At 37.5% G+C, this 26,802-nt stretch overlaps 1 protein-coding gene across 4 annotated transcripts in view; it reads left to right on the top strand.

The window, feature by feature from the left end:
- Positions 1-26,802, top strand: part of NR1H4 (nuclear receptor subfamily 1 group H member 4) — a 71,056-nt gene that overhangs the window by 37,022 nt on the left and 7,232 nt on the right. For 2 of the 4 annotated variants that reach the window (XM_046646539.1, XM_046646537.1), the window contains 5 exons: positions 8,593-8,733; positions 10,663-10,796; positions 12,193-12,291; positions 12,629-12,728; positions 15,872-16,018. In XM_046646539.1, coding sequence (XP_046502495.1) covers positions 8,593-8,733; positions 10,663-10,796; positions 12,193-12,291; positions 12,629-12,728; positions 15,872-16,018 — 621 coding nt within the window. Of the gene's footprint in view, positions 1-8,592; positions 8,746-10,662; positions 10,797-12,192; positions 12,292-12,628; positions 12,729-15,871; positions 16,019-26,802 lie in introns of all 4 variants that reach the window. The other 2 variants (XM_046646538.1, XM_046646536.1) reach the window with 1 other exon arrangement.

Raw genomic sequence — 26,802 nt, 5'->3', positions numbered from 1 at the left:
AAGTGTGGACTTTGGGGTTTGACAGGCAGGCACCGAATCTAGGCTCTGCACTTCCTGCCTGAGCAAGCAAGTTACTTAACATATCAGTCGGAGGTAAGTGAAATAAAATGGAAACCAAAATTTCAAGCAGAAAGGAATTAATGCAGGAGAAGGTGGAAGGGCAGAGGAACAGGTTCTATGCTAAGTCTTCAAGAGGATGCTTGGAGTCACACTGCAGAACTGGCCTGCCAGGGCAGTTGTTACTCAAGAAGATGAGGAGTCAGAAAGATAACACAAGAACTGTTAGCTCCCTGAAGATGCCACCACAGCTGCCGTCTAGGGATCAGGAAGCTGCCTTTACTACAATTACTGACTCCAGAGCCATGGCTTGCCTGCTAAATATGCACCTACAAATGATGAACACCCTGTGTCTTGCCTTTCAATACCCTTAAAGCTAGAAACTAGAAACCAAGATGCTGCAATAGCAAAACTTGCCAGCAGAAACCACAGAAGCAATAAAAGCATAGCTCTTGTCTCACTTCTACTTTCCAAATATCTTACAAGGGCATCTGTTTGTCAGAGCATAAATCATATCCACAATGTTAGCTGCAAGGGAGTCTGGGAAAGGTTGTGTTCAAAGGTTATGTTTCCTGCCTTTACAGTAGAGGATGTACACAGAGAGTAGGAGGAAGTGCAGTGGATATCCAGCTAGCCGATCCTTAGTTGATGGAATAGTTAACTTCTCTGGTCTCCAATCTGCAAAATAGGGACAATATCTATTTCACAGGGCCTTTATGAGAATTAAGTTAGATTTTTATATGAAAATATCCTGGCAGCTCTCCTGACTTAGGACTTCACTGCAGATCTTTCATGAATGTGATACTTTAAACATACCCATACATACGCACATACACACACACACACGAGGAAATTTTTAGAAAGTTAAAAACAAAGATCATGGTGAAACTTCACGATTTCATTGGTCTCTATATCTGTTTCCATTAAAAATATTTTAATTTTTCTGAATGTTTTATTATTGTAGGCATTTATGGCATCAATGAGAGAAATTTTGATGTATTTTTTTAAAGTCAAAACTGTAGAACACAAGCATAATGCGGAGTGACAATGACTGCCATTCGCTTGGTGCAAGATTAAATCAAGAGCTTTTTTTCCTCCTCTGTTATCAGTGAGCATATGGAAATATGCTAAGGTCTGAATGAATTTTATTCAAACTTCAAATCTCAACTAACAAAACTGCTCTGCATCTGACTGGATATTTCAAACTGCCACATTTCCAAATAGGTCAGCGTCAGTCACATCCATCTTCATGCCAGGAGAGTCTATGCCTATCAGTGAGAAAATGGTAGAATTCTTAAAAGGCATTTTATGAGCAAGTGAGTGACTATTGTCCTTTTGAACATATTTTTACATAAAATAGTGAACCAGCATTAGACTTAGATCTGAAGTTTTAGAAAAAATTCCAGAATTATTGAAACTATTCTAGTGTATTAAATAGATGTGGAGTGTTTCCAGCGGGCCCTTTGTTTATGGGTCAGGGCTGAGGTGCCCTGACTCACACACAAACCTACTGAAATCCTATTTGATTTTGAGATCTGATTTTATAAAATTAAGTAATGGTCCTAACGAACTCTATCCATCAAATTATCTTAGAGAGTGATGCAAGTGGTGGAGGTTAAAGTATTTCACTGCCTTGGTAGCCTTTAGTAATAAGTGTTATAAAAATCGTGGGAGGGGTAGGACTCTGAAGGCAGACAACCAAGATTCCAGCCCCACCTGATTCTCTTCCTAGCTGTTTCAAGTTACTTAACACCTCTGGATTTCAGACTCCTCAACTATAAAATGAGGATGATAATAAAGATGAGGAGGAGGAGAGTGAGGTGATGATCATGGCAATGATAATGGTGATGACAGATAGATAACATACATCAAGTGATTATTATGTGCAGGCTCTATCTGGGGGTTTTGTGTGTACTAACATTTAATCTTCAGGACAACCCTTTGAGGTAGATATCTAGGGGGTCTTGGGAGGAATAAATAAGGTGATGTTTGTAAAGTAACTAACAGAGTACTTGTCCCACTTCAGTTATGTGGTTGAGCTGATGAATAAATTAAGCATTTTTATTTTTATAGGAAAGATTTTTTAAATACACGTTTTTATTTTGTACTTATTTTTATTCTGGTTTTATTGAGATATAACTGACATACAGCACTGTATAAGTTTAAGATGTGCAGCATGATGACTTGACAGATGTATATGTTGAGAAATAATTACTATGATAAGTTTAGTTAATATCCATCACTTCGTAGAGTTACAAAAATTTTTTTTCTTGTGATGAGAACTTTTAGGATCTGCTCTCTTAGCAACTTTCAAATTTACTGTACAGAATTGTTAACTTTGGTCATCATGTTGTATATTACATCCCCAGTACTGATTTATCTTGTAACTGGAAGTTTGTACCTTTTGTATAAAAAGGATTTTAAAAACTATTAATCTGTAGCTTGTGCCAGTTAACTTATCAATACGATACCTTGCAATGTCTTACCTCTTGATCCTGCACCTTCTATTAATAAGTTAAGGCAAAAGAAAAAAAAGACTCAGAGTTGCCTTTTAGGCAAATTCCCACAAAGGCGATTCCCAAACGACTCTAGATGCGAGAGTGGTCTCATTAAGCAGGCTATGTCTCTGAGGATGCTGTTTGTGTTTGTGCAGCCTGCTTTTAGCAGTCAGGAGGGAGGACAAGATGTGTGTCAGATAGAATGTTCTGGTCCTTGTCTTCTGGGCATTTCCTTCCTGGGCATTGCCCCCTCCCTCTGGCTTATATTCATTGCTTGAGACTGTGTGCAAATACTACTGCTATCTATGGTTTAGCACAGGAGTTGGCAAACTTTTTGTGTAAAGGCCAGATAGTCAACATTTTAAGCTTTGTGAGTATTAAGATCACTGTCTGCCATTGTAGTTCAAAAGAAGACATGCATGTAAGTGAATGAGCTTGGCTGTGTTCCAATGAAATGTTATTTATGGACACTGAAATTTGAATGTCAGATAATTTTTACATATCACAAAATATTATTCTTCATTGGATTTTTTTTCAACCATTAAAAAGTGTAAATACCATTCTTATGTTGCAGGCCAGACAAAAATGGGGAGGGGGCCAAATTTGCCCTGTAGGCCATACTTAGCCAACTCCTGGCTTAGCACAATGCTCCCTATCAATGCTCCCGGGCTGTTGGCATCTCCTTGTATCTGAATTTGGAGATTCTTTTCCATCTGTCTTGGGCAATGTTTATTCAAAAATTTACTTTGTTTTCTAGCTGTCTGAGGTTCACTAACACTTTTGATACACTGATGGAGTTGTATTCTAACTCTTATAGACTATGCTATTCTAATTAATTTTTTTCTATTTCGTGGTATTTTTGACAGAAGGGAGTATAGAAGTTTGATGAATGCCCTTTGACTACTAAGTTGTCTGTAGATTTGTCTACCCTGGAATGATGTTAGGCAACTTCAAAAAATAATTCAGTCAGTCTTTCTTAAATTTATTTAAGAAAAAAATCAATAGAGATTGTAGTTGGTAAAAGTGTTGGAAAAGTCAGGTAGACAATTTTTGTGTATGTGACTCTCCAAGAGATCAGGGGGAAAACGCCTTAAAATCAACTAGTAGCAGGTACTAAATAGTCAACAATCATTTTCATCAACTTCATCTCAAAAGTTTGATGGTTTGCTTTTTCAACAATAGTCTGAAACAGCTCCTACCAGATGATCAGGAGTCTATTGTCAAATTCTGAAATTTCAGCAAGAAGCTCAAGGAAGATGTCTGAGATCCTAAAGAATAAGAATTGTGTGGTGGAGACCAAAGATTGCTTTTTAGCATTGTCAGACTTTCTCTCTAGTTTGTGCAAGTTTTCAGCTTCCTTGGAGCAAGACAGAGGTAGAAAAGACAGCTGGGGTAAGGAAGGGAGAGTAGGATGCTTTTGAAGAAGTTTTGGAGATAGGGAAGAAACTGGAGCACTTAACATGTGTACGGCATTTGGGGAGATTACTGTCTAAAGATAATTTTTAAGAACGTAAGCTCCTTACTGGAAGGGCAACATGATGTAGTGGTTAAGAGCATAGAGTTTGGAACTGAACCTATCAGGGCTCAAATCTGAGCTCTACCATTTACTATCTGTAGGACCTTGAGCAATTTGCTTAATCTCTATGTAACTCAGTCTCCCTGTCTGTAAGAGCGAGGTAATCATAGAATCTATCTCATAGGACTGTTATGAATATTAAATGAATTGCCATATGCAAAGTATTTAGAACAGTGCCTGATACAAAATAAGTCCTATAGAAGTGGGTGGGGAGTCCTTTGTATTGTACAATGTGCTGAGACAGACCTAAAGGCTGATTCTATTTAGGTCGTATTGGATGTAAACATTACTATTTGCTCAGCACTGTGTGTTTGTTGCTGTTTAAAAGGCATGAAGACCTTTAATTTTTAAACAATGAATATTTTGTTGATTTCAAAGTAATGGATAGCCTACTGTCAGTCACTGGAGCCTGGTGTGTGCTTGTGCATGTGCATTTGTATGTGTGCATGTGTATGCACGTGCACATGTATATGTGTATGAGTTAGGAATAGGGTGCATATGTGGGTTCCATCTGTATAAAGAAGCAAGATGTGAGGCCAGCCCAGTGGTGTAGTGGTTAAGTTCAGCATGCCCTGCTAAGGTGGCTTGGGTTCTTGGCTTTGGCTCTTGGGTGTGGACCTACATCACTCATCAGCCATGCTGTGGTGGTGACCCAATATAAAGGTGGAGGAGGATGGCACAGATGTTAGCTCAAGGCCTGCCTTCCCCAAAGAAAAAAAAAAGAAGAATGGCAAAAAGAAGAACAAGAAAAAAAGAAGTAGGATATGTGATATTCTGCATATTTGAGGGATCCATTTTACCCTCCTATAGCTTTTTTCTGCCACCCCAGACACCCACCTAGTGCTACACATTCCTCAGATGGCAATACCAGCCCAGTCTACTCATCTTTTATTAACAGGGAGCTTCTATTCTTCAGTGAATTTCCTTTCCATTCATTTTCAAATGACTTTTCTGATATGGGCATTGTTGAATATGAACAAGACAGAGGCAGAGGTATGTGTATGGATATATTTGCATAAGTATAAATACAGTATATGTACCCATATTTAAGTGATAAAATGATAATATTGTGTTACCATCTCAGAATGAAAGCTAATTAATTCAGCTATTGAGATGATAATGATTTCTTTCTCAGTTAATACCAGAGTAAAATATCCTTCAGAACTGTCCTAGCACTGTTCCTTTGACTCATCTTAGAACAAGAAGTTTTATTTTTGTTAACTATTGAGCTATCAGTGTCTACAGTGGTTTTAAGGGAATCATTCCTGGGAGGGGCTGAAGATAAGTGGGGAGATTGACTGAGGTAGGCTAAAGTGGTCATTGAGCTCAATGATTTGGTACCAGGAAAAAAATTCTTTTTCCCCTATAGTCTCTTTTTAAATGCATGCTTTGGTATTTGTACTCCCAATATCAACATTGATCTGAAGCACAAAGTCTTTTTTTAGACTTCACGTGGTTGGATTTGACATTTAGGAAAATGGTAAGATCTCTCCTACTGAAAGTTACACCAGCTGACAAATTTACGAGCAAGTCTCTGACTATTTTAACCTTGAAGTCTCTAACTTTTCCTACAGCTTCCACTTTCATATTTAGTTAGTTACAAAGTCTTGAACGTTCCTCCGTTTCCTCCTCCCTGTTCTCACCACCTTGCATCTAATTCACGCACTGATTACCTCTTAGCTGGTAACAGTCTCCTGCCCCTAGTCTCTATCGTCCCTGTTTCACCTTTCTTCACCTTGAACCAAGGATTCTTCCTGACATGCAAGTTAGGTCATACCCTCCCCTGCCAAAACCCTTTGATGGCTTCTCTCTTTCTACACAGTAAAGACTCAGCTCCTTTGCTTGGTGTTTAAAGGCATTTAACCGTATTCTGTCCCACTGCATGCCCTCACCATCTCCCACTAATTCTCTCCACGCTCTAACCTCCCATCAAGATGAATTATCCACTCGTCCTTGGAATTTCCATAACTCCCAGCCTTTGCTCAGTTCCCAGAATGTCCTTCCTCCTTCACAGTCTATGTTTCAAAATACTACCTGTTCTTCAAGGTCCAGCTTAAATGCTACTTCCTTCATGAATTCTTCTCTGATTTCCCTTACTCAGAATTAATCATGGCCATTCCCGGACTTTTTAATACCTTTCCTTCAACACACTTGCCTTCTAGCTGTTTGGAAATTGTCATATTTTACTAGGACAATTTTTTATTGCCTTCTGCTAGAAGAATTGTCATAACCAATGTGTAAATCTCCATGTCTATGACGGAAGTGCTGCCCCCTCTTAAATTTGGCACAACCTTCACAAGCATATAGTGTGGCCCTGAAATGATCACTTTTTCATCCACATTCCAAAAATTTATTACTTAATTAGCTGTCCTATCACTCTCTCTTGTGTTATGCTGGGAATTTACTTCTTTGTCTTCTGACTAAGCTGGAAGCTCTGAGGACTAGAAATGTCTTATTCATCTTGGTATTTCCCAGGTCAGAGAATGCAGCTTTCAGATAGTAGGCACCTAATAATAAGTTATTCTACTCTCTTGTGACCCAAGGGAGGCAATTATAGTTATAATATAGTGGTTAAGAGAATGGGCTGTGATGCATGACCGCCTGTCTTTGAATCCTCCTAGTACACTTATTAACCATATGATCATGGCCGAGTTGCTTAGCCACTCAGTGTCTTTTTTTCTTCATCTATAATATGAGGACATAGAATATTATCTTCATCGTAAAATCTATATGAAGATTGAATAATTAAATGCAGGTAAAGCGGTTAGAACAATAGCTAGTGAGCGCTTAGTAAATGTTAGATATTATTCCAACAGGTTGTTCAAATGGAAAAACACTTGCTGTCTCAATTTCGGCAGAAGCATGAAGACATTACATTCCAAAGTGAGCACATCTTGCAGTGGGCAGTGAAGAACTAATTAAATATTTCACTTGCTTTGTGGGTATGAAGTGGGCAGGAGTTGGAAGTTATAGAGCAGTCTTTAAAGATTTTGGAGCATGTGACTAGTGTGTTATGAATCTCACATCCTCATTGCAAAGGGGTAATTGTGGGGTGTGGGTGTCTGCTGCTGGGGGCCACCACTGAAAAGAATAGTACTGTTGTAAGAATTAGGAAAAGGTGTCCCTCTTTCCCAAGGTAAAATCTATATGCTAAGGTGGCTCTGTTGCTTGAGGCCCAATGAAGGGGCCTTAACAGCATTACTTGAGGAGACTGGTATGTACCCCATGAAGCATAGGGAGATGAGAGACTTGCATCTGACTTTTACCTGAGAAGTTGAAAGGGCAAGAGGAAGGGTGGCTGACTGCTTATGGATAAGTGGGAGAGGGTTCTTTGCCGCAAAGAATTTGCTGGACCAGAGAAAGCTGGCATGGGGTTATCTTAAGTCCATGCCAAAAGGGCCACATGGAGGGACCTTGGAGTCAAGAGGATGGAAGTGAATTTCCAAATTTCTAGATTTCTGAAGAAGATGTTAGAAGCCATGGGCTAGAACAGAGATGTATTTGCCCTTATCAAGGAATTTCAGAGGAAAGTATCCCAAAGATAGGAGGAGTTCTCTAAAGAACCAACCCAAAGGAGAGTCAATTTCAGAAACTTGCTGGGTTTCTAGCCAGCTTCTAACAATACAGGCAAGTAAGTGCTTTTCTGTCACTTTTTCCCACCATCCTCTCCTTATTTCCCACTCCACAGTGACTCTGGAAGTGTCAGGAACTGTGGTTAGCCAGATGGAGGGGAAAGAGTAGAGGTGGAAAGTGGAGAAACGGAGAAGCAGAAAGGAACCCAGTCCCATCCCTCCCCGACTCTAGATAGCTTAACTGTAGCAGGCACAGGGGAGATGTTTGCTTTTAAATCACAGTTGACATTTTTGTTATTACACCGAGCTGGGCCCATTAAGTACTGAATTGAAACCTTGATGTGACCTCTCCCTGTCTGCCTGGTAAACAACTCATTTTCCAAGATTTAGCTCAACTCCCACTTCTGTGTCTGACCTCTTTATCCAGAACTGACCATTCTCCCTTACTCTTCAGCCCCAGCACAGCCTAGGAACACTTGATTTCACTTGTTTGGTTGTTTGGATGGCTTTGCCTTCAACCAGCCTGTAAACTCTAAGAGAGAAGAGATGACTTATTTGCCTTTGTGTCACCAACACATAGAGCTCACTGGCACATAATTGCCTCCCAATAAAGATATAAGGAAAGTAATCTATCTAAGCAACAAACTAAGATTTTTCCTAAGAGAGGCTATAATTCAAACATCTTTATTTTTGAGAGATAAATTAAAAACAGCAGCTTTTCTGGAAGATGTAGTGCAACTGACATACTTTGTCACCAGTATGCTCAAGGATTGCCTGGTGCTCTCCAGGGGTTCACGAGAAAATGCTCTGGCATCTCTCAATCTTTATGTGTTTTTCTGAGTAAAAGTTGTTAGGAGGCTTCTTACTCCTTTCTGTATTTCTTCCACAGGTTTCTTCAGGAGAAGCATTACCAAAAACGCCGTGTACAAGTGTAAAAACGGGGGCAACTGTGTGATGGACATGTACATGCGAAGGAAGTGCCAAGAGTGTCGACTAAGGAAATGCAAAGAGATGGGAATGTTGGCTGAATGTATGTATACAGGTATTCACATCAAGAAATTAAATTCCACTAAAAATCTCTTAAGGAGGCAGATGTCAGGTAACTCATATGATTAGAATGGTATTTCACATTTTAAAGAAGGGATTTACTAAGCCATCTAAGTTCTTGAAAAGGGTAATGAGACACTGAAATTGTCCAAACTATCAGCTAAAGAGCATTTTATTCACCTGAAAGAAATGGCTGTGTTTTGTTGTTCATTGTTGCAATGAATAATATGTAGAGTGAAGTGGCATTAACATACAGTTAGACAATATGTTTTAATAATCTACAAAGAATGACAGTCTAAAAGTTTCCTCCAAATTTGATTTAATAGCCTTCTTATTTATTGTTTAATTAACATAAAAATTCACAGTTGTGGGAAAAATTAAGAATGCTTTATAAGGTATAACTGCCTCTGAATTATCTAAATAGAGTTTTAAACCAAGTTATTTTATTAAGAATCTTTCTCTTAGTGCAACTTTGAACCAATTTGTGTAGGTTTACACCGGAAATTAACTACTCCAAGTTTTAATATAATTTGGTCCTTTGATCTGATAAAGAGACACTGTATTAACTGCTGGCTTTGTGAGGAATGGCAATCTCCATCAAACTTTGGAATGCATGCTAGTATATAACACAATTAATTTTTCATTCTACAGACCACTCAGATTATGAGATATGAGCTGTTCCTCCTCAAAACACAAATAGACAAACAAATGTCACCAAGGAGATGATACATTTAGGGAGGGAATGCCACATGAAATAAAAGCCTTTGGAAAGCGACTCCAGTTCTATTGTTCCCAAACTGCAGAAGCAACTGGGATGGACCCAAAGAAATAATGCGTGCAGGAGAGGGAAAAATAGGTCAGTGTAAATAATCCAGTTCTGGGTGGATGAAAGTTTATAGTGGCTGATCACAATCTCCTCTCAGCATATGTGAAACAAGAGACTACAGTAGAGGCGGCTGCTGGAATCCAATCTTGCAATGGAAACATTTACTTTGATCCTGGGTGGTTCATGTTGCGCATTACTTAAATATGAACTTGTTCCAACTGAGGACGTTTGTCATGACTCCATCTACAAGAGTCTATAATATTATTTATGAACACAGACTCATCCAGTAACAGATGCAGAGCTTTCATAGGATCTTATAAAATAAATTTCCTGGACAAAGAAATTGCTGGAACTTAGTTTCATTAACATTGAGAGAATAAGGAAGTTAAATGGAAATATGGAAGATTGTTCTACATTATTTGTATAGCTCTGTGTAAGTGTAAATTAGTGATGATATTGTAAGATGATTCAAAAGAAAATTTCAAAGTCCCCTTGAATTATTTTCATCTTTAACTATGTTCTCAATAATTTATACACTTCTGAAAATTAACAGGATTTTAGAATTTTCCCTAAACGATGTTGACATTTGTTTTACTCGACACATTTACTTATGTGTTTAACGTGAAATTGAATATACTTCTTATGGTACAGTTATGTAAACATGGATGAAAAATAATAATAATATTATGTTTTGAAACATTAGCTTTCACAGTCCCCTAGACCAGGAATAGAGACAGTGTCACTTACCTTTTTATTGACTGAATACCTTGCATTTGCACAATGGTTTGGTATTACAAATCCCTTGAATAAAGCTCATTTTAAAAAATGGCCTGATTATATTTAATCTACACAAAACTCTGTAAGATTGATATTCCCGTTTTACAAATGAAGAAATTGAGACTCATGGAGGATAAATTTCTTGTTCAAGACCAAGTCTTGAAATGTCTGGAGTGCTAGAATTATCTCTGTGCCTAGGAGCTAACTGCATAGGAGATATTCTGACCTGACTACACAGCATCTGCCTTGTGACCACATACCCAACAGTACTTTCTGTGGTGGGTGAAGTCTCTGTGTTTATTTTTTCAGGCTTGTTAACTGAAATTCAGTGTAAATCTAAACGACTGAGAAAAAACGTGAAGCAGCATGCAGATCAGACCATTAATGAAGACAGCGAAGCACGTGATTTGCGACAAGTGACTTCGACAACTAAGTCATGCAGGGTAATAACATGCAGCAGTGTCTGCCAAAGTCAGCACCAGCTGAGCTTCGGGGCTTTTAGTGATCTGGCTGGGGGGCTTTCAAATTAGAGCCATCGCCATAAGCATAATTGTGCATTAAATGCTTCGGTGTAAAAATTCACATAATAGCAGTATACAAAGTAAAAAGTGAAAGATCTCCTCCCTGGCTCCATTCCACTCCTACAACCCAGAGGTTGCTATAGAAATACTTCAATGTATAAAACAGATTTTTCAAACTGAGTTTTGAGGGCCATTTTTTCCCTATCATTGAGAAGGGAGGCTCAAACTGGGAAGGATGTGGATTCAATTAAAGCTTGTGGATTAGTCCTTATCAATGGGTTAACAGGGTGAATACACATCTGTGGATCAACAGAGAAAGGCCCTTCCCACTGAGGTCACAAATTACTCAAGAGTTCCTTTGAGCAACACAGGACAATATAGAGAAACAGTATCTTGTATGCTTAGCTAAACACATTGTGATAATGCACAAGACATGTGGAGGAATTTTAATTTGCCATTAGTTGAAAAACCAATAATCCATGATTGTTCAAGTCACAGCCTTATCAATATTATGCTACTGACAAAGAAAACTTCATCCACGTTTAGTTTTTCAAATAATTTTATGTGAGTATTAATTTGTCATATGGCTTCCTCAATAACAACTTGGTATAAGAAAGCAAAGAGTTGACACAACTATTCACACTCTTTAAAAGATGTTAGTAAGGGGAAAAGAGATGTTTGAGGTCTGAATTTTCCAGATTGGTGACTCTCTACTTCAGGGGTCAGCAAATTCTTTTCCGTGAAGGGAAAAGAATTTCTTTATTTTAGGCTTTGGCCACATGGTCTCCATCACAATTACTCAACTCTGCCATTTTAGTGTGATAATACATAAACCAACAAGTATAATTGTGTTTCAATAGATTTACAAAACCAGGTGGATTTTGTCCATGGGCTACAGTTTTTCAAACACTGCTCTACATGAATATCCTTCAATGGATTCTCCACTTCATATGTGGGAACCTTTCCTTAGTTATAATTAAGCCTTGAACTTTTACTGAACTTCTCTATGAATGTGCTCAATAGGACTCATATCCAGACTATTATTAATTCCCAAGAAATACATGAAAGGAATATTTTGTTATCCCTATTTTATAGATAAGAAAATGAGCACCTTGGGTCAAATTTAGTGAAATGTGATATGGCTTGCCCAAAGACCCAGGGAAAGCAATTACACATTACAATAGAGCACATAGTTCCTTCCGTATTTAGGGCTTTTTTCAACAGTTTCTGCTAGTGGTTTACTCCACATGAATGTACATATAGGAAAAATGCTTTATAACCACCCTCCTTCACACCTTTTATTTTTTTGCCAGTGTAGGAGAAAACTGAACTCACCCCAGATCAACAGAATCTTCTACATTATATTATGGACTCATATAGCAAACAGAGAATGCCTCAGGAAATAACAAATAAAATCGTACGTACAACATCTGAAAATACATGGGTTTAAAGTTAATATTTTCTGGAGCTTTTACTACTTTGGAGGTGGGATTTATCTATGAATATGTTAGTTTGAAATGATTAGAGCTGAAATTTAAGCTATACATTTAAATTTTTAGGAGCATTATTAAACAATTAAGAAGTGACAAGTCTCACATCTATCTTAGTAATGGTAATTTCTCTCCAGGGATCTGAGAAATATGAGCTACGTTTTAAATTTTATTATCTAAATCTGGTTCTTTAGTCTAATGATTTTGTATTGAATTATCCTTTTATCTACTTATTAATCATTTGCTTTTTTTCTTAAAATTTAGTTAAAAGAAGAATTCAGTGCAGAAGAAAATTTTCTCATTTTAACTGAAATGGCTACCAATCATGTACAGATTCTTGTAGAATTCACAAAAAAATTGCCAGGTATTTTTCCATGTAGTTACTTCTCTGCTACACTATGCAACATTCTTGTGACATTGAGAGAGGCAGGTTTGTTCATTGTAAAATGGGAATCATCTCACATCTGATTTAAATTAATATGTCTAACTATTATAAACATGAAATGTTAGATATTCAAGTTATTTATAATAATTCTTCCGAATTGATATACTAAGAAATTGAGGCTTTGCAAAGTTGTTATTCATCCATTTATTAATTTAATAAGCATTTGTTGATACTTACTCTACACTAACTACTTAGCTATTACGTTCAAGGAGAGTGATTAAAGGATACAATGAAAAAATATATATACAAAGTGTTGTTTGAACAGAGAGGAAGTAGTTGCTAATTGTATCTGAGAAAGATAGGGAGGTTTCAAAGAGAATCACATTTGAGTTGAGTCTAGAAGAAAAGTGAGTTTTCCAGGTGGTATGGAAGAGAAGGGGCATTGCAAGTTGAGAGATCTGCTTGTGAAAATATAATGAAGCATGAACAAGAATAGGATTATTAGAGAAGAGAGAGAAAATTCAGTGTTGCTGTAGCAAAATGTCTGTGGCTTTTTAGTTAGACATATGCTAATTTGGTACCAGATTGATTAGGGCCTAACTAAGGAATTCAATCTTTGTCCCCTGGATAGTAAAGAGTTTTTGGTGGCTTCTTCTTGTTTTGAGAAGGAAGTGATGAAATTTGTGTTATAGATATGCCTTTATCAGGTTTTTATAAAATGGATTTGAACAGGCAGGGACTAGAGGCAAGGATGATCAGTTACTTTGATACTGCACCGGTCCAGGCAAGAGGGTTTGAATTAAAGCAAGAGCAGTGGGAGAGGGAAGAAGAAACAAAATAAAGAGAGATTCAAAAATTCATGGGACTCGATGAACAAGCATTCATCAAATGTGGGATGAGGAAAGGGATTTATCTACAGTGATTCAGATGGTGCCAGTACAGAAACTGGAATGCAAGATTCTTAGCTTCCAGCCCCCAGTTCTTTCAGACACATTATCAATGTGATCTAAGCCAATAGGTTTAAGTTGTTTCAGTTCTTTAAAAATATACTAGTATATTAGAATTCCATGGTCTAGAAGAGTTTAATAAATACCTTGTATAGCAGCATAATACTGTAATATTAAATTACAGAAGGTAACTTCTGACATAGGATTTTAATTAGACATGTTAATTTGCCTTCTTTTGTCAGCATTATACTATTATTTTATTAAATGTGTCATGAATAGACATAAGCCTACATAAAACTCATAAAATGTGGGGAGAAATTTCTTATTATCATTGAAACATTAGTATTCTCTCATTTCTCTATTAACAATGAAAGAGGAACTTAATTTGTTATATGCTAATTAAGCTGAAGGCAATCTTGATCAGAAACAAGATTACAAAAGAGTAAAAGCTGTGGGGGGAAGAATTGGGAAAGAGAGAATATGATGTTCTTGGTTGTTTGTATGAAAAGGTTTTTCAGTTCAAACGGTCAGTTGGTATTGAACCAAGAAATAATTGAAGACAAAAAAGAATAATAAGGTAGCTATCTGAAAGCAAAGGCAATATTGCACACATTTCCCCATTCCCAGTGCCTAACCCAGTTCCCAAGAGAAAGAGTACAGTTAATGTCTGTTTAATGAGTAAAGCAGAAGGAAAAAATTAAAAATACAGAAGGAAATAAAAGGCAAAAAACCCTTGAGAAAGAAAAAAATTATTTTAGCAATAATTATAGAAATGATAACATTATTACAGATTGTAATAATAATGATATAATACCAATAATAAAAGGGTGTTTTGTGAAAGACGAGTTTAGTAATTCCATCCTGCAGTTCATGGAATAAAACCTGTGCCAGGCACTGTCCAGGGTGCTGGAGACCCCGCATGACTCCTGCCCTCAAAGGAGAGCTTAGATTTTCTAAGACAGTGTTTCTTAACCCTTAGCATTACTCTCTTCTCTAAACTCCCATTGCTGTGTAATACTTTTCTAAGCCATTTAGACCCTGAAGGCATTAGTTTATCTCTAGTTGTGTTGTGTGTGAGTGTACACATGTGCAGGCGAGCTTGTGTTTGTTTCCCATTCATTCCTTCAGCCATTCAATCATTCGACAAATAGTTCTTGGATACCAATTCTCTGCCAGGCACTGGGGATACAAAAGTGAACAAAACTGGCAAAGTCTCTGCCCCCAAGAAGTTTCCACTCTAGTAGAATTTTCAGACAATTAACAAATAAGCAAATAAATTTATAATATTATATCAGGTAGTGGTAAGTTCTATGAATAAAAATAAAGCAGGTAGGAACTAGTGAGTGCTGGGGAGTACTATTTTAGGTAGAGTCACCTTGAAGCAGACACCTGCATACAGTGAGGAAGTGAGGCATGGGGATATCTGGGGAAGATAATTCATCCCTGAGGCAAAAGTAGGATTTTGTGTTCACAGCAGAGCCAGGGGTCAGTGTGGCTGGAGCACAATGAGTGAGGGGAAGGAGGAGGAAATGAGATCAAAGAGGCTTCTGGAGACTGTAGCATATACACTTGTATAAGGACTTTGGATTTTCCAGATAGTGTTTTATTCTTTCCCATATTTCTCTGATTTTCCCCACCTTGCATGGTGCAGTGCTGAGTTCAGAGCAGATACTTCAACATGACTTTGATTGGTTTTCTCGGGAAATGCTACCCGTTCTCCAGATTGACTAAAGATTCATGAGATGGTCAAATATTCCGTTAATCTTCTGGATACATGTAAAGATTTTTCTGGATGTGGATGTTTCCATGATGCAGAATTGACCATGTGACATGAGATGTGACTAAATTAGTGGCTCAAAGAGAATCTGCTTGCCTTTAATTTCTGAAAGTTGCTTCATCTGAATCAGCCTGTCTCTTCCATAATACACGTATTTGGTTTGGACTTGACATCCTCTTTTGTCCAACTTTTTCAACAAATCCTACTCAGTGAAGATAAAAGTCAGCTTTTATCTGGAGGAGTACGAGAGATACTTATTGACTCGACTACCAAATCTTAAAACAATTACAAATCACTTTATGGAAATTTTTTATCAATGGGGATGATATTAATGATGAAATACTGTTATACAGCATTCACTACCCTTTGATACTGATTTGATTATCATCTTCATCCAGGATTTCAGACATTGGACCATGAAGATCAGATTGCTTTGCTGAAAGGGTCTGCAGTTGAAGCTATGTTCCTCCGTTCTGCTGAGATTTTCAATAAGAAACTTCCAGCTGGACATGCTGATGTATTAGAAGAAAGAATTCGAAAGAGTGGTAAGTGATTTGGTTAGTGGCGAAAAGAATTTGTTTCCGCAAGTAAGAATTTGTATACCTCATAAAGGCAGGCCTCTTGTCTATCTTTTTCAAAGTTATATACCCATTGTGACTAGCATGGAGAATGCCTCTAAAGAGATATGTGTTAAATAGATGGAACTTTTAGAGGCTTAGTTCAAAAATCCTTGTTGTAATAGCAAAATACCGAAAATGCTCTTTTCACTGCACTAAGATGAAGGCCACAGGAAGAATTTTTAAAAGACTGGAAAATTAGTCTGATTAAAAAAACAAAGTGTAAAGGAGCTGGGATTGTTCGGCCCAGAGGAAGATTCATTTATTCAAAACTCCCAGGTACAAATGACTATGTATCAAACTATTATCTATCTCAATTGAAAGTAAAATAAAAAAAAATAATAGTAGAAACATTTATACATCATTTACTTGGTTACAGATACTGTTCAGAATACATATATGATTTCATCAAATCCTTGCAAAAATCCTAGGAAATAAATACTACTATTGTTCCCAATTTAAAGATTAGGAAACTGAGATAGAGAGGAGTTAAATAACTTTCCCAGAGACAGACAGAAAGTCTGACTTCAGAAGCCATGTCTCTTAACCACTATGCTACACTGCCTCTCAAGAGACAAAATGAAATAACAGTATGAGTGACTCAGTTTAACTTATTACCGAGTAATACTGTGTCAGGGAGAGTCAAAAGACGTCAGAATGGATTACCAGGAACTCTGTGCAATTTATCTTAGCAGATACTTAAAATAGGATAAGTTCTCATTGTCCTGAGATTTTATATATGGGTTGGGAAGTGGCTATGACTGAGATAAGATGACTTTTGAAGATTTTTTTTTCTTCCTAAAATGTTTTGGGAAGAAAAATATCCTTCTATGATTGGTTGGAACAAGTTTAAATAATCATAACACTGGTATTTTAGAATAGAGATTGGAAGGAGTGTTTTCAGGCAGTTCTGCATCTGTCATATAAGTGAAATCATTTAAAAATTTAAAATTATTTTTTAAAAGCAACCTTCCAATAGTCATTATGTTTTCTCCTTTTAGTTAAAAACTGAAAGCATAATTAACATTGGTAGATTTAAAAAATATACTTTTTAAAAAGATGCGTTATTATCATTAGTTTAACAACTATTGAAGTTTCTTCCCCTGGGAAACTTATAGTTGAATGGGAAGAGATGACCTGTGCAGAGATAGTTATAATAAAATGTGGAAGAGAAGAACTGGGAGAGAGCTGACTTCCAGTTGGGAGGGCTCTGGAAAGGCTTCCTTGGCATTTGAACTGTGCCTCGAGTGATATTTGATGTGATACTCAGGATAGGGTGCAGGAGAGAAGGACCAGCAGGAGCAAAGGACTGCGGCAAGAAAGCTCGAGCTATGCACACAAAGAAGAGTGAATATTTGAGTTTGATTGGATTAATCGTTACATCAAAGAGAAATTTTTGAAAAGGCAGAACCAAATGGCTGAGCGCCTTGAATGTTGGGCTAAAGATTTTATTCTTTATTTCTTATGTAGTGGGGAGACCAAAGATTTTTGAACAGGGAAAGGAAAATATCAAATTGTGCTTTACAAATCTTCCAGAAATGTTAGGATAAGCCGGGATGGGAGACACCTGTTAGGATGGAAAAGTTTTCAAGGATGTGACCCCTGCTGCTAGAAGAAATGGAGAGGAAGGAAACGATCTGGGAAATATACCATTGCAGCTCTTCACCCTTTGAAAGACGTGGTGTTGAGAAATACGGATTCTGGTCTTGGACAGATTTGGTCACTTACCTGTTCTGGGCCTTAATTTATATCGTGTGTATATGTGTCCAGGAGGCTGGGGGGTAAGGGAGAAGGGTTGAATCGGGTAACCTCCAAGGCACTATTCAGGTCTACAAGTCTTACTGTTTTTCTTCTCTTAACTAATTCAATTTTTCTAATTGGTGGTTTAGCCAGTCACTCAGCCAGTTACTTAAGTATCTCAATTTTAATTATTTTATTTTATTTTATGTTGTTGTTGTAAGAACATTTAACATGAGATCTATCCTCTTAAAATTTTTTAAGTATACCATATGGTATTGTTGACTACAGGTACAATATTGTACAGCACATCTCTAAAACTTATTCATCTTGCTTAACTGAAACTTCATGCCATTGATCAGAAGGGGGAAAGAAGGAGTTACTAATCAATGGGCAAGTATCTTGATTTTAAAGTTGCAATTAGTAATTGACAGTTCAACTTAGGAAAGAGTTAAAGGATGCAAGCTGCTGAATTTTCACAGGTGTGAATTTGTTAGTTCAGGATAGTGAATGTAAATTAGTGGTTCTCTCTCTATGCAGAAAATTGTTGTGGCTTCAGCCTGTAATGGGTGAAGTCTCTCCAGCTTAACTTGGTCAGTTATTTGGTTCTGGTTTCCATAGATTTTGACAGTACTGTGTTTAAGAAAAGCCATGAGTCAGATCTAATTTTTTTAAAACTAATAAAAAGGGATGATGACTCATATGACAAAATACTTTCAATTAAACGGATAGGTCTCTTTAACTATCAAAGGATCCTACTCTAGTTGATGCTTGTTGGGTTTAAACATTAAGTGACAGTGGTATTTAAGAATCCTGCTTGAATGTAGGCTCCATGACTTATTAGGTACATGTCCCATTTTTTAAAAAAGCTACCGAAATAGAATGCATAACTAATCTCTTTGTAATCATGTCAAACTTTAATATTTGTCCTACAGTCTTGTCTGGATTTTGATATTAAAAACTCCATAGGCAGGGACTGCATCTTTTTGACTCAGGATTTTATTCCAGGGACCCAGCACATGCCTGGCTTGAAGTGGGTGTTCAACAAACATCTGTGAAGCGAATGAATGGATGGATGGATGGATGGATGTTTGTCTGAAGCTATAAGTCTGGTCTATTTATTTAATTTTCAGATGGTTCTCCCCTTGAATATCACAGTGACTGATATCCCAGACTGACAACTAACTAACAAAAAGTTCTCTCCAGACCTTGCCTATAGTAATTAATTTGGAGGACAGACATCCCTTTGCATTTGAGTGTAAGAAAAGGAAGAAAGACAGTTTGAGTAGGGAAGCTCTGTTGTGTTCTCTCTCCTCCTCCTCCTCAAAGATGAGTCATTTAAAATAGATTCAGGTGCCAGACAAAGAAAAAAAGGAGTTCAATTTCTGCCATATGAATTGAAATGTTTCGATAAGAGGACATCTGAAGGGAAATTATCCAGCAGCTGTTCTATCTCTCCCTCTCGCTCAGTTTTCTCTTTGCCTGGCTCCATCAATCTTCTGGGTTCTGAGCCAAGTCAGGTGCTGCCACTTCCATGATGACTACTGGGGCAGTCCCAGGTCTCTCCCCCAGCCTGGCTGAGGTGGAAGAAATCCCTTTTCACTCTGGTTAAGCTGAGAGAAAAAACGGATTTTCAAAAAAAAAAGAAAAAAAAGTTTGTTAGAAAACTAAGAGGAAAATTGTAAATGTTTAAATGGGTAATGTCTGGATCTCTTAATTATAGTGCCAAAAGCTAACAATTATTCAACATCTACTCTGTGTTAGGCTCTATCCTAGGTTTTTGTGTGAACATGAGTTCTACAGGAAGCAAGACACCAAGATGGTGTTTGCAGGAGATTGAGGGAAATTCCTCTGAAGAATAAATGAGGAGGAAGCAGGTGTCAGGAAAGAGAGCCTTTACACCACTATGCTGATCTGACACCTGTGAAAGAGGGAAGGAAGGATTTGTAGGAAGAGCCTCAGACCACAGCACAGTTCTGAGAAAGTCTTATCTAGGCCAATAGGGAGGGACTAAGTCAAAGATGCCCATTGGAGGACTCTTCCATTGGGCAGGATTGGGCCAGCACTAATACGCCTGCCATGCTTAGTCACTGGTTGGGAGAAGGCCAGTGCAAGCATGCTACACCATTCACAGGAACCCGCAGCAGGAGGCTATCAGTCAACTGTGCTTCCTATCTCTCATAAAGGGAGATGTGAGAGGGGCTCCTCCATGGCCAACATCATGCTTCACAAAATGTCTCATTCGTTCTTCATAATGCTTTGAGGTAAATATTATGAAGCCTTCACCAGATGAAGACCCTGTTAATACCAATAACTTCCCCCTCCAAAATCTCAGTCCCAAGTATCCCTTCCCTCTGACATCTCCCTTTGATTTTCTGTCTAACACCCCTCTAGTGCCCTGGCTGCAATGATTCTTTGTTGCAAAACAATCTCCATTCATTGATCTTTCATTCACTAACCCTCCATCCATTGACTCTATTACCTTTCCTTCAGTGCTTGGCTTAAGGTTCATGGTTGGTCCATCAATATGATCACTTCCTTGGTTCGTTCACTGGATATCCTCAACTCCTTTGTCTTTCTGTCCCACCATCACACTCACCTAAGAAAACCCCTTCTCTGATTGAGTAAACTCTCCGTCTACTCTGTGCTTTAACCTGAGAACTGAAACAATATGATTGGCCTGCTTTAAATTAATAACCACACACTTCAAATGAACCTGAGTATTGCCCACTTGTCCCACTTCCCTACTCAATTCACTCTTTTTTTTTTTGAGGAAGATTAGCCCTGAACTAACATCTTCTGCCAACCCCCCTCTTTTTGCTGAGGAAGACCGGCCCTGAGTTAACATCTGTGCCCATCTTCCTCTACTTTATATGTGGGACGCCTGCCACAGCATGGCTTGATAAGCAGTGGGTAGGTCTGCACCCAGGCTTGAACCGGGGAACCCCAGGCCACGGAAGCAGAGTGTGTGAACTTAACTGCAGCACCACCAGGCAGGCCCCACTTTCTTACTCTTATGAGAAACCATTTCATATGTTCTTCTCTCTCTTCAAGCTTCCAACATCCTTCCCCTTCATTCTCAACTGATGATTTTGTTGAGAAAAAAAACAGATTTCAAGAACATACCATAGGAGCTGGGGTTCAAGGAAGTGTAAACAAGCTTAAAGGAAGGTGGACTCCCCAACTTTAGACAATATGTCAATACAGAGATTATCACAAGAAACAAAGCTGGAGCCAAGTTCCTAGAATTAGATGTAACATAGAGCTCCCCAGAGTTTTCTGAGTCTGCGGCAGGTCTGAGCCTGTTGGGGTGAGTGGAGTGGTTCTAGCCATGAAGACACAAAAGCTTCAAGGTTAAAAGTCAGGCAGGTGTTTATCCCCAGCCTCCCTTGAGTTCAAGCTGCACCATATTTCTGGAGCCTCTCTGAAACAAATAAACTACCTCCAGCAGGCAGAAGCAGATGCCCTATTTCTCCTTTTATCAAATTAAGCACTTTACAAACACTTGTTTTTTGCCTAAAGCTCACTTCTATGATCAGTTAGAGAGATGACTAATATCCCCTAAACTCTAAGAATAGTTAAGCCTTTCTGACTCAAGCAATCATCTCAGAACATCTCCCCATATTTTTTAGATTGGTGGCTCACTGTCTCTCCTCCTCTTATTTCATGAGCCCCGAGTCTGTTTAGAATCCCGTTGTTTCCATTTGACTCTTCCAATATGGTTACCGTTTAGTAACAATAGGAGACCATTTCCATGAGGACCTCTATTTGTTCATCTGTTCACTCATTATTTTTCAACAAACTTTTATTGAGTACTGCTATGAACAAGGTACACTGGGGATACAAAGATGAATAAGATAAAGTCACAACCCTGAAAGACTTCATCTTTTAGGTGAAATAGATATGAAAAGAAATAATCACAATAGTGTCATATATAAATTAAGTTAAAGGTTTGGCTGGTGTAACAGACATCAAAATTAAAGGAGGCTTAAACAAGATAGAAGTTTATTTCTATCATTTAATGGTCTGAGCATAAGGAAATGATGATAAGGCAGCTTTATAGTGTTCCTCTGTTTCGTTGCTCATCCATCCAGAGTGTTGACTTCATCCATATGGGCTAAAATGGCTTCCTGTCATACCCACATTCCAGCCACTGGGGAGGGCAAAGAAAGAAACTAACAGCACACCCTCCCTATAAGGGAATGACCTAGAACTGATACATATGACTTCTACTCACCTTCCATTGGCAAGAACTTAACTTCCTCATTCAAGGCAGAATGAGGCAGTCCTAGATTTAAGGCAGCCATGTGCCCAGCTAAAAATGCTACTTTTACACTATAGAACAGTGGTCTAGACTGAGGAATTCCCCCCCCCCCCCCCCAAGAGGATTTGGCAGTAACTGGAGACATGTTTGATTGTCACAAGTAGGGGAAGGGGCACTACTGGCATCTAGTGGGTAAAGCTCAGGGATGCTGCTAAACATTCTACAATGCACAGGACAGCCCCTCTACAACAAAGGATTATCTGGCCCAAAATGTCCATAGTACCAAGGTTGAGAAATTCCGCTCTAGAGAAAGGAGAGAATGGATGTTGCAGAAGAAATAACAGTGTCCTACATGTGATAATCCTACAGTAAATGTTTGTGAAAATGTACAGTAAAGTGGGCTTTATAGGACATCTTTCTATTCTATAAATATACATTGAATACTTGCTTTATGCCAGGAACTGTGTAGTTTTTGAGGTATAGCAATGAGAATAAACGATCTTTGTCCCCAAAGTACTCACAGACTAGTGGGCAAAATGTACAAGCAAATGATTCCAAATCAATGTGCAGTGTAGTAAGGACTATAAGGAAGGTATATGCAAAATGAAATTAGAGGATAAAGCAGTGGCTGCCTTCCTGTGTGATTCTATTTAGTGAGTCACAAAGACTTGAAAAGTTGACAGTTGAATCAAGGAGGATGATTAGGAAGCGTCAAGCCAAAAAAGTCTGAGAAAGGCATTCCAAGAGATATAACCATTATAATATAATAATATAGAAATTTCAAGTGTGAAGATATGGAGAAATGAGAGAGAATTCACGTATAGGACTCAAAAATACCTTGATATTGCTGGAAAATAATATTTATGAAGCTGAAAATATAGTAATTGCTAGATTATTAAGGACATTGAATGCCACAAAAGTAGTTTAATTTAGTTCATATATAATGGGGAATCTTTGTGATATTGAGCAGATGTGACATGACCATGGCAGTACTGTAGAAAGATCTTTTTAGCTACAATGTGAAGGAAGGGTTGGAGGGATTGTAAATAAATATGCATACCTGTAGTTCATCATAAGATAGTTTACCCAAATATCAACCACATATTGTGACAATAAAAACCATCCAAACTCACATGCTGCATTGTATTTTATTATCCATGTTACTTCCATTTATTAATATTTATGAATTTGCTTCTCCCAGTGGATTTTCAGAACATTGCCTCTTCCACACACCACATAAAAACTTGATCTTGCAAAATGACCTTTCAGAATAACTTTTTATTCTTATGCAAATATAACATATTCTTATTTCTGTTGCACATTTAATTCCAGAGTAACACGTCTCAAAGTTACCCTGTTTAAACATATGGAACTCTTTAAAGAATATAATGTAAAATTTCTTTTCTTGTTCTCCAAATTCATGCTCTTTTGTTTGCTATTATTAAATTCCGATTATAGACACAAAGATGTTGTCTCCTGAGATACATTTACTTAATGAGGGTTCACTGTTTATGTTAATTGAGGCTTCAGAACACATATCTGACACAACCTGTGGTTGAGTTGTTTCTACATAATTCTAGTGCACCAATTTTTTTATTCCTAATGTAGTATTATGCAAACTAGGTTTTAAGGTGGAATTTGTAAATAAAAATAGGAATAATCATATGATACCATAAAATATGATAGAACTGAAATAGACTTGCTAACACTGAATGAGTTGACATTTTAACATTGTGGAAATTAGCAATAACTTCTCAGAGACCAAAGCAACTTGTTCAGTGAAGTTCATTTCAAATGCAAATAACCTTTGAAGTTTACTTTTTTTTTTTTTGCCTTTTTTGATTCCCCATAACAGACACAAATGAACTATTCAATTCAGTAAGTGTTTGTCAGGATGACAATATGTTTTGTGATTTTGCAATGGTTTGCTTTTACATACATCATCTTGTTATACATGCAAGATCTTGTTAGTATTCCCAATGGACCCTAAAGGTAGATGCTATGCTCCTATTTTATATTTGGGAAAACAGGTTTAAGAGGTCATACAGTGAATCTGTAGATTACCAGGAGATGAACACAGATATTCTACTCAAAGCCCAGCACTCTTTCTATATGTTGCATCTGTCACTTGCTAAGATCTAGTATTTGTCCAACTATCAGCTGGTAGGGAATATAAAGACCCGGTAAGACATAGTTCCTGCCCTTTGGTTGAGAGATAAAGTATAAGAAGCAGCTAGCCATTTGAAATTGATTTTAAGTAAATGATAAAATGAATAGAGACAATGAGGTCAGAGAAAGGACAGATTCTTACTTGAGTGATGAAGCTGTAGCTAGTTTATGGTAGTCTAGTAAAGTATACTATACATGGTATATACTGTATATGTGACTTCACCGTTTCAGCCTTGGCAACTTGTGCAAAATGAAAATGCTTATGATAACTAAATTGTCTAAAGAAGCAAATATAAGCTGATTATCAGTTCAGATACTGTCTTTGAAAGAAAGGTTGAAAACGTAAAGAAACAAATGACAAAATATATACAAGAAAAGTTAATGCTTAAGTGAAAGTTTAGAATTCTTACCACCTCTCATTTTGCTTTTCAAAATGGTCACGTGATAATTTTGGCATGGAAAAATTTGGGGGTCAAATTATAAGAAGAAAGCTTTTTGAAAATAAGAAGAAATATTAAAGTAATACAAGTCAAAATTTCCATTGCCTCTAAGCTATATTCCTCAAGTGTTTTTATATTGTCCAGTTTTGAACATTATGTACTTATTTATGTATCTTCCTCTTCTATTAATCTGTTAACCACTTGGGGATTACTCCCAGGACTATTATAGTGCCTGGCACAGACTAGGTGTATAAAAATTTGGTGGATTTTCTTGAGACGAATCTAGGACTTGACAGTCCAAACCCTGGCAACTCCTAAGTGCCACTGAGATCTAATTTGGCCAAATAGCTTTCAGCCACTAGAACTAATGGAAAGTCTGTTATTTATTAATTATTTTAAATTAAATATTTTATATTGAAAGTGGTTATTTTTTGAATTTCTAATTCAATGGCAGCTTTGTACTCAAGGCCAGCAGTATGGCACAACTGACTCACCGAGTAGAGTTTAGCAGTTGAAATAGAGGCCAAGGTCCGATCTCTTAGCACTACAAGAATGTTTCCATTGTGTTAATGTTGTCTCTTGGCCCCATTGCATCTCACAACTACGTCACAAGGAACTAGCAAAATATAATATTGGCTAATTTAACAAACATTTATTAATCTCCTACGTGTCTCCAGCAGGATGCTATTTCCTAAAAATGCAGAGATAAATGAGAAATATCTATAGAGCGCCCTTTTTTGGCCAGGCAGCATTCCAAACACTGGAAATACTGCAGCTGGTCCTGCTCTCATATAATTTGTATAGTATTTCAGACTTTAATGAGATGGAGAGATATGAATTGTGATAGGTGCAATAGAAGAGAATATAGAGAAGGGAGGAACTCATTCTACCTCATTTTGACAGGGAAAGCTCCACAGAGAAAGCAAAATTTGAACTTGGCTCTAAAACATGGGTGAGGTGTCCTAGCCTAACAAGGATCCTGCCTTATATTTCAGGCAAAAAAGCATGAAGACGTAAAAACGTATCTTAACTTGTTAGATGAGCTGTCAGTTAGGATGCTCTTGGCTGATGGTAACAAAATCCAGCTCAATATGGCCTAAAAAAGTAAGGAAATGTGTTAGCTCAAATGAGAAACAGAGGAAAGGTGGCAGCAGAATTGGTTAAGTCAGGCTCAACATACCATCAGAAACACAGGTTTTTTTCCTCTTTCTGCTCTGCTATCCTTGGTATCCTGGCTTTATCCTCAGGCTGGTTCTCCTCCTGGTCTTCTAATGGCCACAGCAGTTCCAGGCATCATATCCAGGTGCAACAACGGCCAAAAGACAAAGAGATGTTCTCTTCCTGAGTATAGAAATCTTTCTCAGGAGTTTCCCAGTAGACTCCCCTTCTTTTCATGGGCCAGAATTTACCACTGTCTCTGACTATGCCAATCTCTGACAAGGGAAATGAAACCAATAGTAGCTGGACCTTGGGCTGGAGTGGGATCTGCCTCCGCCATAGTACATGGCCATGGGGCAGGTGTGGGGGAGGTAGATATGTTGCGTAGACAATGACTTGAAACAGCTTCAGGAACTAAGAAGAGTTGGAGACATTAGTTCATAGGGAAACTTGGTATGGAGAGTGCTTAGTTTGAAAGGAAAGCAGAGGCAGAAATAGCTGTTCATGCCATGTCAGGGGCTTATACCTTAACTCTATGCTATGGAGTGGTGTCACTTCTAGAAAAATGTCTAATTATATAGTTTTGAGCAAATAGCATCATTTTAAACAAGATTATTGGTCAATCTTGAGATTGTCAATTATAATAAATCATATAGAGTTATCTAAAACACCAAGAAATGTGTCCTGTATAATATTCACACTTGATTATAATCCACATATGGACACACACATACCCACAAGTAAACCTCTGCTTTATTTTTGTTCCCAATTAAAACTAGATAGTTAATTAGCAAATAAAAGACTTTTACATTTAAAGCAACTTAAAACACCATAATAGCGTTAGTTCTTTCAAATGGTTATTCTCTCAAAGAATATTTCTGATCATTGAACAATTAATGAATCACAGACCTCTTTTTTTTTTTTTTTTAAAGGAAAACAAATAA

Source organism: Equus quagga, chromosome 19 (assembly GCF_021613505.1).
Source record: "Equus quagga isolate Etosha38 chromosome 19, UCLA_HA_Equagga_1.0, whole genome shotgun sequence".
NCBI lineage: Eukaryota > Metazoa > Chordata > Mammalia > Perissodactyla > Equidae > Equus > Equus quagga.
This window is presented reverse-complemented; position numbering and strand designations above follow the sequence as displayed.